Source organism: Mastomys coucha, unplaced genomic scaffold (genome assembly GCF_008632895.1).
Source record: "Mastomys coucha isolate ucsf_1 unplaced genomic scaffold, UCSF_Mcou_1 pScaffold23, whole genome shotgun sequence".
Classification (NCBI taxonomy): domain Eukaryota; kingdom Metazoa; phylum Chordata; class Mammalia; order Rodentia; family Muridae; genus Mastomys; species Mastomys coucha.
Genome location: NW_022196906.1, coordinates 34,270,909 through 34,289,735, shown reverse-complemented (window position 1 = coordinate 34,289,735; position 18,827 = coordinate 34,270,909). Strand labels below are relative to the sequence as shown.

Genomic DNA, 18,827 nt, shown 5'->3' with positions numbered 1-18,827 from the left:
ATATGTCTTTAATCCCAAGCACTCAGGAGGCAGGAACAGGGTAATCTCTATGAGTTTGAAGCCAGTGTCATAGGCTACAAAATGGGTTCCAGGACAGCCAGAGCAACATAGTGAGACCCTGCCTTAAAATAAATAAATAAGCAAGCAAACAAACAAATAAAATAAATAAATAAAAATAAATTCTGACCCATCAGTTGGGTCTGAAGTAGCGTCATGTTAGAGTTATGAATTTGCATTTTCCCAAGTCCTCATAAAGATGAGGACCTCCCCATATGTTTATTATTTCCTCTTCTGAAAGCTCTTATTCCAATTTTTTGCCTATTTCCCTTATGTTTGTTTCTCATGGATTTTTAGGAATTTTTAGTAAATGTCCAAACAGTTCTTTTCTCAGTGTATACTGTGTGTATTGTCTCCTGGCAAAACATTTGTGCCCTCCTTCCCCCAACTTTCCTTTCAATGACTAGAAGTTGGTTGTTTTAAATGTATAATTATTTTCTTTTGCAGTGTGTGCGTGTGAGAGAGAGGGGGGAATGAATTGTTTAGGAGAGTTTTAGACTAATCACTGAGTTGATAGGATCATTTCGAGGGCCTTTTGTTATTTTTGTACTTTGTTGCAGGTCAAGGTTTAGGACAGGCCTGAATCCTAATAAAGGAATCATTAGGGTGAGATGTGGCCAATCGGGACTAGGGGCACCTGCTGTACCAGGAAGGTGGGGTGTAGCCAAGCAGGGGCCGGGCCCAGTTGCACAAGGCCACAGTATTACAAAGTCTCCTTTGAAACCTCACTCCTAATAGGCTTTTCCAGTTTCTCTCTGTGCTTTGAGGCCATGAAAATTGAAGCCCAGGATCGTTCGTTTCTGCCATCACTAAATGTTTGAACTTTACATATTCTTAACTTTTTGGGTTTTGCCAGTACCACAGGCATTTAAAAATAATTTTCTTTTGGCTTTCAGTTTTCTAGTCTGTGTGGTCATCTTGCAAGATAAGGGAGTCTTCAGAGCCTAGTCTTCTCTAAAATAATTTATGCCCTTCCTGAAACATGAATATTATGGAGCTGCCAGCCTGCGGAGAGGCAGGCGGCATCTGGGGAAGGCACGTGCTCCTTCTTAGAACTTGTACCAGAGTGCTCTTTTTCCCAGGGAGGGAACTGCTCTCAGGGTACACAATGCTGTCTGTGAAAGGGAAAGGCAGGCAAGCCCACAAGATGGGCATTTATCTATCTCTCAAGGTCTCCATGATTAATTTGTATCAGAGATGTGCCAAGTTCCATGTCTCATCAGTCATGTTTGGATTCTTTATGGACTGAAAAGCATAGCATTAGTTTCTAGAGCAGTAAGAAAAATCCATGATCCATAAACAAGGGGAATCCGTGGGGCGACTGTCACCCATCCCACCAGGCTTCCATGCCACATACACACTGGCACTTAGCAGTCTCAGTAATGAAGAGGTGGCCTTGGCTTAGACTCTTTATCCTTATTGGCTGTATTTTGTGTCTTGGCTTAAATGAGCTCTTTTAAGCCAGCACGTCTGAGAGAAAAGATGTGTATTTGTGTGTGTATGCATGCATTTGTGTTCTTGCATGCTTATCTGTAATTCATATGTGAAACCATATGTTGAGGGTCTTCTTCCTTTGTCATTTCTGCTACAGTTTTTGAGGCAGTCTCTCTCATTGCACCTGAAGTTCGTTGACTGGTGATCTGGCCAGCAAACTTAGGGATCTGCTTGCCTCCATTCCCCTCCCAGCACCGGGATTCCAATAAGAGTGTCTGTCCTACAGGTCCTTCTGCTTGGGCAGAAGGTTCTTTGTTTCTGTCTCCATGGAGCCATGTCCTTGTCCTGAGACTTTTTTTTTTTTTTTTTTAATAAGCATGCACAGGGATTGGGCTTGAAGTTTGACGTGATTATATTTGTATCCCAAAGTTGTATCTTCCTGGCTGCTTGGCATCAGGGATACCAAAATACTACCCTTGTTATTGTTCAGCTGTACTTTCTGAGACGCAACCCTGGCAAATACCTTGGCGTGTGCGTGCACAATCACAAGTCTGTGCTTCCTGCTACACCTAGCTCACCTGCTGCCACCACAAGCCCTCCAGGGACTCTTGTTAGGAGCTGTAAAAGAGGTTTCTGTGGAGTTTCCCAAAGTAGCTGATGGCCAAAGGCCAAAGAACTTTAACTTTTCCAGAGATGTGTTTCTAGAGAGTAACATTTGGGGTTCTCTGGTCTGGTGTTGTAGTGTGCCCCATGATTGTAGAAATAGGATCAATGCGAAGATTTACAGCTATATAGAGGACTGTCAGTGACATTAGCCTAGGGGCTGGATCGTGAGAATTCTGATCCCATTACCAAGTCATGAAGAAAATTCAGTGCACTTTGAGAATCTGGTAGACCTCCTTAATTCCTGTGCTGAATGTATGGCCTGGATACAGGTGCAAGGATCCTTAAAAATGCAATTGGTCATGTTTGCAGAAGTCCTGGTGGCATTTAAACATCACCTGGCATGGGGCTGTGCATGGAGAGGAATTCCACCAGTCATAGCCCTTTGACTATCATATCTCTGAAAGGGATCCTAAATCAGGGTCCTTCTGTGCTGGTCAAGTGTTGGAGGGCCACATCGGGCGTTAGTTTAAAGTCATATCAAGGAATTACTTACTAACAAGATCACTCCCACTAAAAGGCCTCCTATTCAGGGCAACACTAGACTGAGTGGGAGGAGATGCCCATGCCCTGCCTTCCTGGGGGTACGCAATAGAAAGAGGCCGGTGGGAGGTAGCAGTGCATGCCCCATGGCAGTTTGCAGTGGGATTGTACGTCTGTGTTCGTTAAGAACATTACCTTAGAAAGTCGAGCTCGGGTGATTTGTATTTAGCCCAGGCATGGCTGTAGTGTGTTTCGGGCCAGTTTTAGTGGAAAGGCTTATTATGGTTCAGCTGAAGGTTGCTATTTCATAATTAATCTCCTCTTTGTTCTCTTTCATCCATTCGCATTACTGACCCAGATAATGGATAATAGGGGGAAGGCCAGAAAGGAGCCTGTGGTACAGTCAGAGAAGCGGTTGGTGTGAGACCCTCCAACCAGAGTTGATTTGGGGAGGCACAAGCATTCCCCCCACTTAAAGTTCAGAGTCCACTTTTTTTTTTCTCCCTCACTTAGTGTTGTTCCTGGAGTGCCTAAGTCTGTTTGCTGCTTGGGTTGGTGAGGATGGGTTGATTAAGTCTTCAGTCAGGCCAGGCTGTTGGGGCCACCTTGACAAGATTCCTGACTTCAGGTGACTGAAAGGCTGCTTTGCCACTTAGAGCCGCTCACCACATGCCCTGGTCATGTGGGCAATGTCCCCAGTAGGGGAAGAGAACTGTGAGTTCTCTGTGCTCAGAACTAACTGCTTGGGAGCTCAGAGCCTGCTGGCTGCCCCGGCTTGCTACATTGGGAACGGAAAGTTCTACTTAAGGTGGTCTTGAGCACCCTGCCATGGGACAGTGTACTAGCTAGGATTTTCAGGTATGCTCAGCTGAGGAATCCTGAGGAACCCGGGACCCCTTCCCTGCCAAGAGTGTGACCTATTAACTCACCTGGTTTAAATATTGTTGGGGGCCTGTGGCTCTATCCCTCTTCTGAGGTTTTTTGCCTCTTCCCTCTTCCTTCCTGGTACCGCATTTCTCCATGCAGCACATTGGTCCCTGTCATCCCTGGTGATCTGTCCCTGTCTGGGACAAAACATGTGCTGTGTCTTTAAATGGGCGGAAGTGGCTGGCTGCTGCTTTGCTTGGGTACTGCATTGATTAGGAGATTACATGGAGCTGCCGCCTGGGGGAGGAGAGTGCAGGTTCTGCTAGGTCGGTGCTCTGATCCTCCCGGCGGCCCTCCTTGCCTTTCCTCCCCGAGGCTGCTCACTGCCGGTAGGAGGTGAGGGTGGGTGGCTGGCGGCCAGCCTGACTGTGGATGCAACTTCAGGGCTCGCTCAGTTCAGGCTTACCAGAGTACCCATCCTCATCAGAGACTGGCAGTGGCGGCAACAGCCAGGGCAGCCTGCTCCAGCCTGGGGCTGGATTTGCCCAAGCTGCCCTTGGCCTCTGAGCCCAGCTGAGATCTGGGAGAAGGACAGTGGGAGCAGAAGCAGCAGGACCTCTCTCTCTCTCTCTCTCTCTCTCTCTCTCTCTCTCTCTCTCTCTCTCTCTCTCTCTCAAGTCACATTACATGGGATTCTGTTCTTTTGGGACTTCGTCATCTTTTCCACTATGTCCTGGGACCTCCGGAGCTGTGACAGGGATGCAAAGGACACGGTCAGTGGATTCTCGTGACTGTACTGATGAAAGGATTCAAGCTCTCCTGGTAAGTGGAGGATGGATAAGTGTGACCTCTCCCATCTTTCTTCACCTGTGTGTCCCGCCAGCCCTTTTCATAGGTCTCCTTGAGACAGGCCTATCTCACTGGGTGGGCAGCAGGGATGACAAACCCTGAAGTTGGAGTATCTGGCTCAGCTAGCACCCACAGGGCTGTGGTATTTTCTCCCGGCGTGTTCTCTGCGGTCAGGGGTTTGTAGAAGTTGGGAGGCTGTGGAGAGAATCTCATAGAAGCTGAAAGGAGCCTCCAACTTTGAGGGGTCGGGTGGTTGTACACAGAGATGCTTTCTTTATACAAAGATGCTTTCGTGTGCGTCTCGCACTTGTTCTGGGCTGTCATCCTGGGGAGCGGTTTTTTTTTCCTTGTCATCACCAGGGGGGCTAGCCACAGCTAAGGCAGCCTCTGACCTCTCTGGGAGAGGCCTCTCTCTAAGGAGAGAGTGATAGGGGCTGGGCCCCATCTTGTAGGATGCCCGGCTAAGGAAGAGTAGACATGTGCCTTGGGGCTTGCGAGTGTTTGGCTCTTGCTGGGTTTGGTATTGGGGCATGAGAACTTCTGCTTTGCAGTGTGTGGGGATAGTTGCGTTCTAGCTGCAGCCGTAGGCAGAGTATTTTTACCTTCTATTTTAAAAATAAAACCCTTACTGTTCCCTCTTCTCCTTTGATCCACTGAGGACCAGATGGGTGGGGGAACTGGCTTTTTTGTCTGCTTGAGAAACTGCAGGGTTTTTTTGCTTGGAAAACTTTGTCCTACCAGGAATCTGGTACCCCCGCAGGGCGGCCTGTGCAGCTGCCTAGGAGGAGAAAGGCTCCCAGGGTTAGGGAGGGAGGGAGGGTGCTTTAACTCCTTGAAGAGGGTGGAGGTAGGAGAAGGAGGAGGAGAGAAAAGCTTGGGGAGGCTCTCTGCAGGAATGCAGCCTACCTTCCCTGTGGACCTGCTGTCCAGGCTGGCTGGGGGTAGGGGGAGAGCCTTCCTATGGGTGGCAGGTTGATCTTTAGAATCAGGGGTAGGATCAAGCACTTTCTCCAAGGAGTCTTAGCCTGGTTGCAGGTCACTCCTGGTTTTCTAGAAGCCCCTACCCAACCCCCAACCCCAGCAAAGTGTAGCTCTCCTGCTGCAAGCGTGAGCATTCTTTAGAGGGCCTTGGGAAGGACAGAGAGTGGAGCTGAGTTCTGCAAGATTAGCTCATAATAACTGCAAGCTCCAGAGCGAGCGTTGGGTGAGAAGCGGTGACCGCTTAGCATTGAGTTGCTCCTCTTAGCACTGGGTGCTAGGGTGCTGGGTCCTTGTGCTGAAGCATCTCCTTTGAGTTTGAGACGAGGGAGTACCAGTCCTACAGCTATCCTTGTCCTTGCTTTCTTGGGGGTTTGCTTGTCCCACCGTGTGATAAATTGTGTCTTGTCATTAGTAGTCCTAGACCCACATGGGTGGTCAGAGCTGCGCTCATTCCTCAGTAGACTAAATCCAAGCCTCTCAGAAAAGTGCAGGTACTTCTGAAAGCACAAAGACCCTGGGTTCTTTATCAAAATCACTCAGCACCTTTCTTCCCCTGTTGTCAGCATACTCAGCTTGGGACCTAGGTACACTGACTGTCATTCAGATGAGACATCACTTTAACACAGGCGCTTCTTGGCTCAGCCTGGCTTGGTCCCTCGGGGACATGCAGAGATGTTTGCCTTTGAAATCTGTCGTGAGTATCTCTTGATGCATTTCAACAAGGAGAGCAGTGCTCAGCTGGGAGCCGTAATTGCCCAGCCTTGTCTTCTTCGGATGAACAGAATCAGGGAATATTTCTGTCATTTACGCCAGTCTGAATGCTGTTCGATCTGTGACCTTCTGTCTCATGAATGACAGACACATTAGTCCACTGGGTCTCCTCTTTGTAGTTGTGTTGTGGCTGTTTTGGATGAGAAGTGGCTGGCTCCCTTTGCCATTCCATGTTAGGTGTGCCCTATCCGCATGAGGCAAGATGATGACCTTCTTGTCCTGGGTATTACTGTCTAAATGCATATGGACGAGCATGGAATTAGCAAGCTTTCTAATGTTTGGAATCACCTCTAGGAATACTTCTAGGATTCCTCCTATGTATAGGTGACAGAAAGATGGTGGTACTCATGCTCCTAACCGAAGTAAGTAGTGCTCTGCCACTTTCTGAACTTTACTTTGTGTCAAGCTCCATTAAGTACTTTGCATGTATTAGCACGGGCCGTGCAGTACTACAACTATGATCCCTCATTTTACAAACTGGGAAGCTGAGGCAGAGGTTAAGGCATACACCAGGAAATCGGTTTTTGTGTATGTGTCAGGGTTTGCTGTAGGGTCAGGTTGCAGCAGTCCAACTGTTCTTGGTGACTCTTGCAGCCTACTTTCTCTGTATGCAAGACTACACTCTGTACTGTCCATTCCCGCTCTGATGTCTCATTAGATCATTTACTAGACTTTGAAGATTATAGAAAAGTTATCTCATTTGACTCATACTATATCCCAACGAAGTATGTGTTCTGTGTTGACAGACTGTCTATTCTGTGTTGGAGCTAGGGAAACTGAGGCCTGGAGTCATAAACTGTTTAGGTTAGATTTATGTAACTAGTTCATGCCTGCCTTCACTAATATATGTGTGTAAACATATGCTTGTGTGCCTGTCTGTATATATATGTGCTTTCTCTGTGTATGACTATGGAACCCAAAGGTTGGCATCTGAGTGTCTTCCTTAATTGCTGTTGGCCTGCTTGTTGAGACCAGTTCTCGTCACTGTATCTGGAGCTAAAATTTAGGCAGGCTGGCTGACCAGTGGGCTCAAGGAATTCGGCGTTTGCTGCAAAGTGTGTGAACCAAGCCCAACTTTATTTTTACATGGGTGCTGGGGATCCAGACTCAGGTCCTTGTGCCTTTATGGCAAGCATTTTACCCACTGAATGGTTTCATCAGCCCTCTCATAAGCTGAGGACAACCATAATGATAGCAAGATGTTTCTCTGTTGCCAAGGTTCAAGGTCTCCAAGTCCATCTATTCACCCATCCCTTCTTTTTACAAATGTTGATTAAGGTTTCATTATTTGTAACCCTTTGCCAAGGAATGTAGTCATTTAAAGTGTGTAAACAGTCATTCGTGACCCTAGCCTTCTAGAAAACAGTTAAGCCCCCCTTCCCTGTACACATAGCACAAGTCAGTCAATGCTATTGGCTAGATACATGCAACTAACAAGTCTAGAAACTGATTTCTACTGGTGGAGCCATAGAGCATGTTATTGGGGTAAATGGCCCAGGAGGACACTTGGATCTGGATTGTTAAGTAAATAAAGTTTTCCTTTATACAGCAACTTTCCCATAACTCACAGAGTTCCAAGGTGATGCCTTAGGTTACAGGTTTTCACAGTGTGTGTGTGTGTGTGTGTGTGTGTGTGTGTGTGTGTGTGTGTGTGTGTGTGTGTGTAACTGACAATTGGCTGCATCAGGAAAGAAACCCTCCACCTTATTTCTCCATCATCAGGGAGGAGCTTAATTAAGCTACCTCAAAAGTTGGTTCAGTCAGCTGTAATTCGGTGAGTAAGTTGGCCTTCAATCTGCTGGTAATTTGGTGAGTAAGGTAGGGGTTGCAGTAGAAAATGCCAAACAGAGGTGTTCTGGACAAATGAATAAGGCTGTGGCCGAGTTGAGGAGGGCAGTTGCCTTTTTACTCTGGAAGCCAGTGTTCTTCTGTCTCCACATGGCTGCTCTCCCTACTCACTCTTTTAGTGATGTAGAGTTATCTCTAATTCCTGCAGAGCTTCAGAACAGAGCTCAGTCTTGTGAGGCCAACTTTCTCCAGATTGCTGTCCCCACAATGGCCCTAGCAGACTGTGCAACATCTGTAGGATCCCCTCAGCTCCTTCCTGTTCCTGCTGTTCACATCTGCTTGGTTCCATCGTACAGGCAGCACAGAGCCCGAGGCTTGCATAGACCTTCAGGAAAGTCAGTGTGGGGGAGAAGCTGACTTTGTGGAAGAAAAGAGAGAGAGAGAGAGAGAGAGAGAGAGAGAGAGAGAGAGAGGGAGGGAGGGAAGAAGGAAGGGAGGAAGGAAGGAAGGAAGGAAGGAAGGAAGGAAGGAAGGAAGGAAGGAAGGAAGGGAGGGAACAAAACCAAGCGAACAAACAAAGCTAAGAGAGCTTGAAGTTCAACACAGCAGGGAAGCACTTCCAAGGTGAGAACTCAGTTCTTTATTTTTATTTTTTTAAATAGGCAGATGTTAGGTCTCAAACCTGGGACAAATGGCTACGGAGGCGCCTATTTAACAGGTGTGAGGACAGATGAGTTTGCATGATGCATTCTCACCCCTAATTTAGGAATTCAAGTTCTCTCTCCCCTCCCAACCTGTGCTCCCTTTCTTCCCAGGATAGTCCACTGACTGGCTTTTGTCCTCATTCCCCAGGCATTAATGGTCAGCCATGTTTTATTGACATCAAAGGTCAATTGCCCATTATTCTCTTTCTTTTTACATCTGTTAATGAGTGATTTCCTGTTTCCTCCCCCAACTCTTGTCTAAACCACATACTTACCTTTTGAGGGTCTTCCTGAGAGAGATGTGCTGTGAAAGACTTGGGAGCCCAGGGGGGATCTCCATGCACTCCTGGACAGCTTGATCTCACAACCTTTGAGAGGCTTCCCAGAAGGCAGGCAACAGAGAAGGCTGGGGTCTCTCTGTGGCTTGAGAGAGGACTCATGAATGGGAATCATGTTACTACCTTTTAGCCTGCTGTGGGCCTGGGTAGGGGACTTCTGTTTACCTTAGGTGGTGATTTTTTTTTTTTTTTTGAAAGCGGGTCATGAAATGCCAGCACTGGGTAGATTCCTTGTCTCTCAGCTTCCTTTTTTATTTTTTTTTAACAAATGGTCTAGGAAAGGCCACAGTTTTTATAGAGCGGTAGCATGTGCCTGCAGACTGTCGGAGTACTTTAGCCAGCAGGGGATACTGGAAAAAAAAACCCAACCAGACCTTCATTTGAGAGTATTAAATATTCATTTACAAACATCGCACCACAGGCATGCCCTCCCATGAATACTGAGATTTATCTTATCATTCTAGGGGAAGGAGTACGGTTTCCTCGTGTTCAGGGCCCTGAGTGCTGGTCATCTAAGATTTAAATCTCTTGAGAGACAGATAGCCCAGGGTGCTGGGGGAATCTGCTACTATTGATTTCTTAAGATGATAGACTGTTCTCACATGTCACCCGGGCTTCTACAATGAGCCAACACTAAACAGCACTTGCTTTGCTGTGTTATTGTGGCCACAATCATCCTTTTTAGCAATAAGCGTTTACTGTCCTACAAATCAGATGATGGCTACCCAAGGTATGAAAGCTCTTAGTTGAACCCTTTCCTCCTGGTTTTTGTGAGATTATTTCTAGAAAAGATAATTATTGTTTCTGGAGAAAGAAACTGAAGACAAAATACCTCCGACCTTGCTGAATTGACCATAAGGCTGGGCATTTTTCCTTCAGTGACCTCTTGAATGAAGGGATGTAATAAACTGGGTAATGCTTGGTGACCTTACACTCATTTAGAAAAAAGAAAATCCTTTTTATTATATCCATTTATTTACGTGTGTGCATGTGGAGGTCAGAGTCCAACCTGCAGCCACTCTCTCTCCCTTCTCTCCTTTCTCTGTGTGGATTCTGGGGATTAAAGTTGGGCTAGACCAGGAAGCTCCTTTAACTGTGTTTAACATCCTTCCAGCCATTCTTTGTCTGTCTGTCTGTCTGTCTGTCTGTCTGTCTTATCTATCTCATGTATGGTGTGATGTGTGTGTGTGTGTGTGTGTGTGTGTGTGTGTGTGTGTGTGTGTGTAGGGGTGGTTACACATTTGTATACTGGTGAGTTCATCAGTGGAGGTCAGAGGTCAATATCAGGTCTTTCCTTCATAGCTCTTCCACCTTCCTTTTGAGAAAAGGTCTCACTAAAACTGAAGCTCACTGCTTGAGCTGGCCTGGCTGGCCAGCAATCCCCAGGTTTTGCCTGTGTCTGACGTCTCAGAGCTGAGATTATAGGCAGCTGTGCCCTTCTCTACAAGGCAACTTCTAGAGACCAGGCTGTCCTACTCGTGCAGCGAGTGCTTTACCCACAGAGCCAACGCTCAGCCCCAGCTATTCAATGCTAACACTATTTTTTTGTCTTTGGCTTGCAGAGAGACATTGTGTTAAACCAAGGAGAGCAGGTTAGGCCAAGATAACCATCCCCAGTTATTTCACTGCTTATACACTTATTTTATGATCAGTCCAAGTCCCCTCAGGTTCTGGTCATCACTGCCTTATGCAGTGCTTGGTCAGTACAGGCCATTGAGTCTTATGGAATCTCCTGCAGAGTCACCATGGCAGGAAGGACAGCGTGGGTCTTATCCTCTTCATTACACTTGTTACACAATGGTCACATGAGCCTGGCTGACTGCAGGACACCTGCCGACTATGAACTTCTGAATAGAGAAGTGGTGAGTTGGGACTCCTAAAGCAGCACAGAGCCTGCTATAACTGGGAATGGTGGCTAGGAATAATGCTCGAAGTGAGGGCCCCGCATTAAGATACTGAGGAAGAGCTCCTCTGACCCTAGCCACGATCCATCCAGGTTATCTTCAGCTTGCAGCTCATTTTTATTTTATTTTGTTTTTATTTTATTTTATTTTTGTTTACTTTGCAAGGCAAGATTATCCCAGTGCATTTGGTTTTTACTTTTAAAAATATTTTATTTATTTTTTTGACGAATTCATACCCTAGTGCATTTTTCATTTTGTGGCTTTATAGTAATAGGGATTGGACTAGGGCACTGGACTATGGAGTGATGTCCACAGCTCACTTATTAGATTTTTTTTTTTTAAATATTTATTCAAAATCCTATAGTTGCCTGTTAGAATGGTCTTTGAATTCACTCAGTAGCCCATGCTGGCTTTGAACTTATGATCTTCCTGTCTCAGCCTCCTGAGTAGCTGGGATTATAGTCCTTCCCTACCAGGCCCAGCTTTCTGTGTATTTAAAAATACTCAAGAAATGAGAAGGCCAAAATGACATGTAAAAAGCACATAATATCCCATCTACTTTTTTGAGGACACAACCATTAGTTCACAGACTATCCATGGCTTGCACACTACAATACAGAGTGAAACACTGTCAATAAAGACCTGTGTCCTGCAAACCTAGGTCCCTAATAAAAAACGGTGCTGCTCCAAGATGATATATAGTTTTCTTAAGAGCTGCACACTGGTGCCAGGTGGTGGTGGCACACTCCTTTAATCCCAGCACTTGGGAGGCAGAGGCAGGAGGATTTCTGAGTTTGAGGCCAGCCTGGTCTACAGAGTGAGTTCCAGGACAGCCAGGGCTACACAGAGAAACCCTGTCTTGAAAAAACAACAACAAAAACAAACAAACAAACAAAAAGAGCAGCACACTGGTAATGTTTGTGGTATATTCTTTTTAGCTAACAGTATTATTCCAGGGGCTTTATTACCACTGATGAGGAGGACAGTGTAGCCCTGGATGTCCTGGAACTCTCTCTGTAGATCAGGCTGGCCTTGAACTCACAGAGATCTGCTTACTTCTGCCTCCCAAAAGATGGGATTAAAGGCGTGTGCCACCTTTGACCAACTTTTCTTTTTCCCTTGCCCTGTTTTACCTGATCTTACAAAGTATATATTATTCAGGCTGGGCCAGAACTTACGATCCTCTTACCTCAAGTTTCTGAGCTCTCTCACCTGGCCTAAGTCCCTGCATTTAGTTACTTCAGTTGCAAAGCAATCAGAGGACAAGTCTTTGCCTCTGAGGAAAAAAAAAATTGAGATATTTGGACTGATTTATGGGAGCATTACTTGATGATGTAAATTACAGATACCAAGGATATGGTAGAGCAGAACAGAACGGGAGTAAAAGGATTGAGAAGAGGTACATAGGGCAAAGGAGACACGGGCTGACATTTCAAGAAACCATTAAGCCTCTGAGATAGGGAAAAAGCAAGCACAGATATCAAAAGCAGAGCAAGGGCCCCGTGGAAGGGAGAGAGATGAGTCCAGTAGAAGGGAGAGGACATAGTGTGCATGTGGACACTGGGTCCACTAGAAGGGAGAGGGACATGGGGTGCATGTGGACGCTGGGGTAGAAGCTTAAGTGACAAAACACAGTCCAGGGAGAGATATCTTAGAAGATATGTAGACTCCTGAACCCCCTTTCTTCCCACACACATGCAAAAGGAAACCCCTCAGGCCCAGGATGACCAAGAAGCCCTGAGATGCATTTTCCAGTTCAGTGGGTATGATCCTTGAGGCGAGAGCTTGATGTTTGTAATATGGGAGCATTTGTGAAAAAGACCTTTGAAAAAGTAACAGGGGCTAGGAGGTGTGTGTGCATGTATATGTGTGTGTGTGTGTGTGTGTGTGTGAGAGAGAGAGAGAGAGAGAGAGAGAGAGAGAGAGACAGAGACAGAGACAGAGACAGAGACAGAGAGACAGAGAGAGTCAGAGAGAGACAGAGACACACAGAGAGAGAAACAGAGGAGAGAGAACACTTAGGAGAACCTGCTTTTAATTCTTAGAACCAACACACACATACACACTCCTTCTACAGTCCTGTTAGAAAGTTGGTATTTAATTGTCCCATATCATAGGTGACAAAACAAGAGTCTCAGGGCCAAATGACAGAGCAGAGAGAAGGTTTAAGGAGCTAAGCTCCAGGATGTGAACACTCAGCATCTCCTCTCTGCCAGACACTCACAGCCACTTTGTGAATGTAAGGTGCTCTCAGAATATTGTATGTTTGGCATTGTATGAAGAGTGTGGCACAGCCGTTGCCTTCCAACCAATCAAGACATATTGTCCCATTCTAGATGGAGCTGGAGAACTCTGATTGTTCTCTCTTCTGTCTCTGCCTTCTTAGGACTCAGGGTCACTTGCAGTCAGCTCCAGCCTTCTCTCAAGTGAGCCCCCTTTCAAGCTCTGTCTTGGCCGCATTGCTAGAACTTTTCCATCTTGCCACACATGAGCATCGTTGCTTGACTACTTCATTGGAGGCTGGAACTTGCTCTGGTGTTTAATCACAAGGAAGGGTGTGACTTTAGCAGGACACACCCTCTAAGGTGACAGCAGTATCACATCTGAGATCCCCCTGCCCCTGCTTTGTGCTGATGAGCCTCAGAATACAATTCTCCTACAGTTCTTTACGAGTTCCCACTATGTTTGGCTTTAACTTAACGATGCGTTCATTCACTCTACTAAGAATCCTTGAGCGTTCATTGAGCTTAGCTGTAGGAATAAACATTGGTAAGAACTGGTTTTTGCCCTGGGTGCAGGTTGGGAAGGCTGCTTGCTGGAGTAGAGGAGCCAAAACTGGGTCCCTGGTTCAGGTGGCACCATCCAGGAAAATCCCACTGGAGAGGATTGGATGTTTCCTCTGCTGTGGTGCAAATAGATTCATCTTTCAGTTCAGATCTTTTTTTGGACCTGTTCTCCGGAGACCAGGAGCCTCTTGTTTCATAATAGCTTCCCTGCAGCGACCTCAACTTTTATCCTTCCTGATGGTCATAGGTTTTTACATGGGGGTAGAAGGCATTAGGACATGGCATGCAAAACTCCTTTGTTCTTCATAGCCTTAATTCGACTGACATGGAATATACAAATTTGGGACACGACCATTGGCTGTTGAAGGTGATTTGCTTTGCAGAGCACATGCCCCCCCCCCCACTCCCTGCTCCCCTTCTGCATTTATTTTACATATATCAACTTCTGGCATGTCCGAAAGATTTCTTTTAGACTTCCAAATCGCTTCTATTTCATTTTCTTGCCTTCTTTGATATAAATAAACAAAATAATATTCTGGTGAGGCTCATCAATCAGTAGTGGGAGCCAACCACAGCCCCACCCGGCCAGCGAGGAGCCACTGTCTAACCCGAGGTGTTTGTAGCAGTACTAGTAATATCCCTTTTGACGAATGTACACTTAGGGTGGGCTAAGCATAAGCTTTGTTAAATGCTGAAAGTGGGGTGTGCAGCCGGAGGGTTGGCTTTTCCTACTTGCTACCGTCTTCTGACTAATTCTCCTGAGTATATTCCTAGGCATAAGTTAGAACCACTTTGGGGCTGATCAGTAGCTCCGAATGCAGTGAATAACTGTTTTTGGCACCAGTCACTAGACACTTATAGCCATCGTTGTCAGGAAAAGGATTCTAAATTAAAATTGCATACTGCTTTTTTTTTCCTTCTTGAATTTGTTGCTTGGAAAATGAATGTTAAGTCTCCTGCCCAAACCTTTCTCACATCCGATCTGTCATTTCTGTTGTTGTTCTTGTGACAGGGTCCCAGTCTGTAGTCTGGACTTATCTTGATGTCATGGTGATCGTTGTGCCTTAGGCTCCCCAGTGCTGGGATTATTTGGCACGTGTCACCATGGTTGGCTCCTCCCAGTCATTTACACTGGAAACTCTCTACCATTTTTTAAAAATATTATTTATTTTATTTATATGAGTACACTGTAGCTTTCTTCAGACACACACCAGAAGAGGGCTTCAGATCCCATTACAGGTGGTTGTGAGCCACCATGTGGTTGCTGGGAATTGAACTCAGGACCTCTGGAAGAGTAGTCAGTGCTCTTAACCGCTGAGCCATCTTTCTAGCCTTTCTCTACCACTTTTTATTTGTCCTTCCTTACTCCCCATATGGTTAATTTTATCTTTGTAACATTTCTTAATCTATTTTCAGGGCCTTTGCCATTGTCTCTCTGCTTTTTTCTCTAATTTCAAGTCTGGTTTTTGAGGGCGGGGAGTATGTGGTATAGAACCTGGGCCATGCGCATGCTAGGCAGGCTGTGTTCTCCTGAGCACTTACACCTTGTGCCACCAGCCCCTTTGTCTTTTTATTTTATAATCTCCTTAGTATTTCCCTTGGTGTGTCACAGAAGCCACCTGACTGCTATCTTTTTAAAAACCACTTTACTGTGCTATATTCACTTGCTATAAAGTTCATTCGGAGCACACGAGCCCATGGTGTTCAGTGGTCAGAGCTAACTGGAGCCTTTACTACAGCCACCATCAGAACCCTTCATCACCCCAGAAAAAATCCTGTACCAACTAGCATCTCTACCTTTTTTTTCTGTGGGTGACCCTTTCTGTCTCTCTAGATCCCCTGCTTTGGACTTACTTGCATATGAATGGAGTCATATAGGCTTTTGTGTCTTATCCCCTGGAAAACAGAGACACCTTGGTGTGTGTCTGATCTCCGGTCTGGCTCTGTCCTGACTCACCACCCATTCTAACCTGCCATAAGCCTTTTATCTCAACTTGGCACACCACCTTCCCAGAGTATGCTGGGTGCCATTTTTTATCATGGAAATCTTTGACTATGTTGCTTGCCTCTGCCTGTACAGATCATTCTTGTCATTCAGACTTAGCTTCATGACCACAGGCTTGAAGCACATCACCCCAGTTTGCTCTTATCTCAAGTAGGAGATAACCTTCCATCGCTGGAAATCCCAAAAGGTTGTTGTCATTCCATCTTCTTTTCTGTATTCTTTCATAGTTGTTTAAAAAAAAAAAAAAGAACTAAATAAGTGTTTGAAGAAAACATATCAGTAGTTAGACATTTTTTTTTTCAACACAAATTTTCTTTCCATTGGTTTTGTTGACAAATCAGAAACTATAGCATTGAAAGTAAGAACCATCAATCATAATTTCACTCCTCAGAGGTAATCACTTAGGACTTGGACTAATAATCTTGAAAGCATTATATGTCTATTATAGCTAGACAGATGTATTTGTTCACTCAATATAATTAGCAGTATATTCTTTTCCTAAATACTAAATACTGACGTGTGTGTGTGTGTGTGTGTGTGTATGTGTGTGTGAACTCAAGTTTGTGCACAGAGGCACTTGGTACCTTGCTCTATCACTTTCCACCTTCTTTTCTTTGAGATAGGGAGAAAGGATGTCTCACTGAACCTGTAGCTACATTGTTGGCTAGCAAGTCCCAGAGATCCTCCTGTCTCTGATCCACCTTCCAGGGCTCTGGAGTTACAGGCATATGAGATCACGCCTGGCTTTTACATGGACTCTGGGGATTTGAACTTAGGTCCTCAAGCTTACATACAAATGTTGAACATTGAACCATCTTCCTTACAAATTTTTTTTAATTAATTAAATACTCGAGTGTTATGCCTACTCACTAAGGCTAGTATGAAACTTGAAACCCTCTTGCCTTAGACTTCCTAGTTTGGGGATATATAAGCATGGGCCTCCAGACCTGGTGAAAGTTACTTGTATTGCTAGCATTGTGAGTATGTATCATTGCTACCTAATCCATTTGTATTCAACATTTAGGTTATTTTTAACTTGTCAGCTTTAAAATAATGTTATGACTAATATTCTTCAGATAAAATTCTAGAAGCCAGATTTCTGGATCAAAGGCTCCTGAAACGTACTACTACACTTGCCTGCAGGTTATGAGAATGCCCACATGGTGTTAGCAATCATTACAACCTTTGCCAATCTGATTTTCTAAAACGTGGCATCTTAGAGTTGCATGAATTTGTATTCCTTTGGTTGTCAGTGACATGTTTTTAGTTTTCCTTTCTGATTTACAGTCCTTCTGTGAACCACCTATTTTCTTCTTTGCCAGCTTTCTGCTGTCTTTCTCTTGCTAAGTGCTCTTCTTTATTAGAGACATTAACAGTCAGATATTTGTGAGGATTTTTGTAGAGGTTTTTCTGTGTTGCAACCTGGGGTAGATTTTGGTATGCTGGATTTTATTTTAATGTGACCACATCAACCAGTCTTCTCCTTGTGGTTTCTATGTTTGGAAGTGTTCACAGAGACTTCTTCCTCAACTTTGAGTATATTCACCTACGCTTCCTCTAATGCCAATGTGATTTTACTTTCAGATGAATACATTAGGGCCAACAAGAAAACTTAGTGGGTAAAAGCCCTTGCTGCCAAGTTGTCCTCTGACCTCCACATATATATTTTGGCATGTGCATGTATTAACACACGTACACACTCAGAGAGAGAGAGACAGAGACAGAGACAGACAGAGACAGAGAGACAGAGAGAGACACAGAGAGAGACAGAGAGAGAGAGACATATTCATAAATACACAAGTATACACATGCAGTTAAAAATAAATCAGCATGCTGGCCTTTTGCAGAGGAAGGGATGTGCTTGCTGAATAGCCTCAAAGACCTTGATTTCTGATCTTCTTGCCTTCACCTCCCAAGTATACGAATTATACATATGTGCTTTCACACCCACTTTCATCCTATTTTGATATAAAATAACGCCTACCATCATGAAACTCAGCTGATACTGCATCATGAATCTGAATCATGCCGTCTATATGGACAAGTGACAGTCTTCAGTTGTGTGGGGAGAAGAGGCTATGACAGCCATGTGTTTTTCTCCAGCACAGGCTATCTGCTTTGTATGAACTCTCCCTTTACAAAGTGTTACTGTCCACCACTTTCCATCAGCTGCTCACAGTCTACTCTCTGTCATCCTTTTGGAAGTTCTCTCTTTCCCTGTGGATGGGATATCTAATAATGCCTGTCTCAGTAAGGTGGATGTAGCACACACAAATTCCATACAGGTTTGAGTGAATGGATAAGCTAATGAGTGGTAGCTGGAACATCGACGGGAGGTCAGGTGTTAAAGGCTTATTCATGTAAAAGGCTCTGGAGAGTGCTCACCTATCTTAGGATCCTAAGGGGGATGGAAGAAGGAAAATGAAGCTTTGGGGTTTGAGAAGGGAGCAGGCTGAGGTCTAGGACCCAGCCAGTAGGTGCTCCTAGATCATGCATAAGGTACATTAGTAGGAGGAGTGAATTACACTGGGGAATTCTAAGGATGCTAGAGAGTTGGAAATTGGGGACAGGGGCATTTTATCAGGGAATTCTTCTTAGGCAAGAAGAATTGGAAACAGATCTTTGAAGGAGAGCTGGGACATGAGGTTAGGGTAGATTCTTGGCTTGTGATCATTCCGTGAGGGAAGAGCAGTGTGATCAAGTTCTTAAAAGTTTTGCAAAAGTATTTTTTCCCACTTTCCTTTCTGTCTCATTTGCTTTAGATAAAAGTTGTTTGTACAGCCGAGAGAGTCGTTTTCAGTGCCTGAACTCCTGGGTGGGAAAGCACCTGAGAGCTAGAACTAATAACGGTGAGAGAAATGGTTCCACTCATGGCTGCCTCTCTGCTGACCCTCTGGTTCCACTCATGGCAGAGGTGAAATGGTTATTTTCTAAGGTTTAACTTGAGCATTTTGGGCACCCTTACTAGAGTAACTCAACAAACTTTTAGTATGCATGGTTCTCTACCATGTATAGCTAGCTGCTCTGGAAGGTGATGGAGAAGAGACGAGTTGGGCGCAGTCCTTTGGGATGTGGGTGTCTGTGTGGAAGATGGGAGATGGCTACTCAAAGTTGAAGAGTGGTGAGATAGACATCTTGGGAGGCGATCCTTCAGCCTTTAAGACAGCTGAAAGAAGAGTCTCTACTTTCTGAGGAAC

The 18,827-nt window shown here is 45.1% G+C and overlaps 1 protein-coding gene across 5 annotated transcripts in view; it reads left to right on the top strand.

The window, feature by feature from the left end:
* Window positions 1–18,827, top strand: part of Gramd1b (GRAM domain containing 1B) — a 164,437-nt gene that overhangs the window by 76,791 nt on the left and 68,819 nt on the right. The window contains exon 1 of one of the 5 annotated variants that reach the window (XM_031344603.1): window positions 4,170–4,326. The exons of the other annotated variants lie outside the window; for them this stretch is intronic. Coding sequence (XP_031200463.1) covers window positions 4,304–4,326 — 23 coding nt within the window. The 5' untranslated portion in view covers window positions 4,170–4,303. Of the gene's footprint in view, window positions 1–4,169; window positions 4,327–18,827 lie in introns of those variants that run through there. 5 annotated transcript variants of the gene reach the window in all.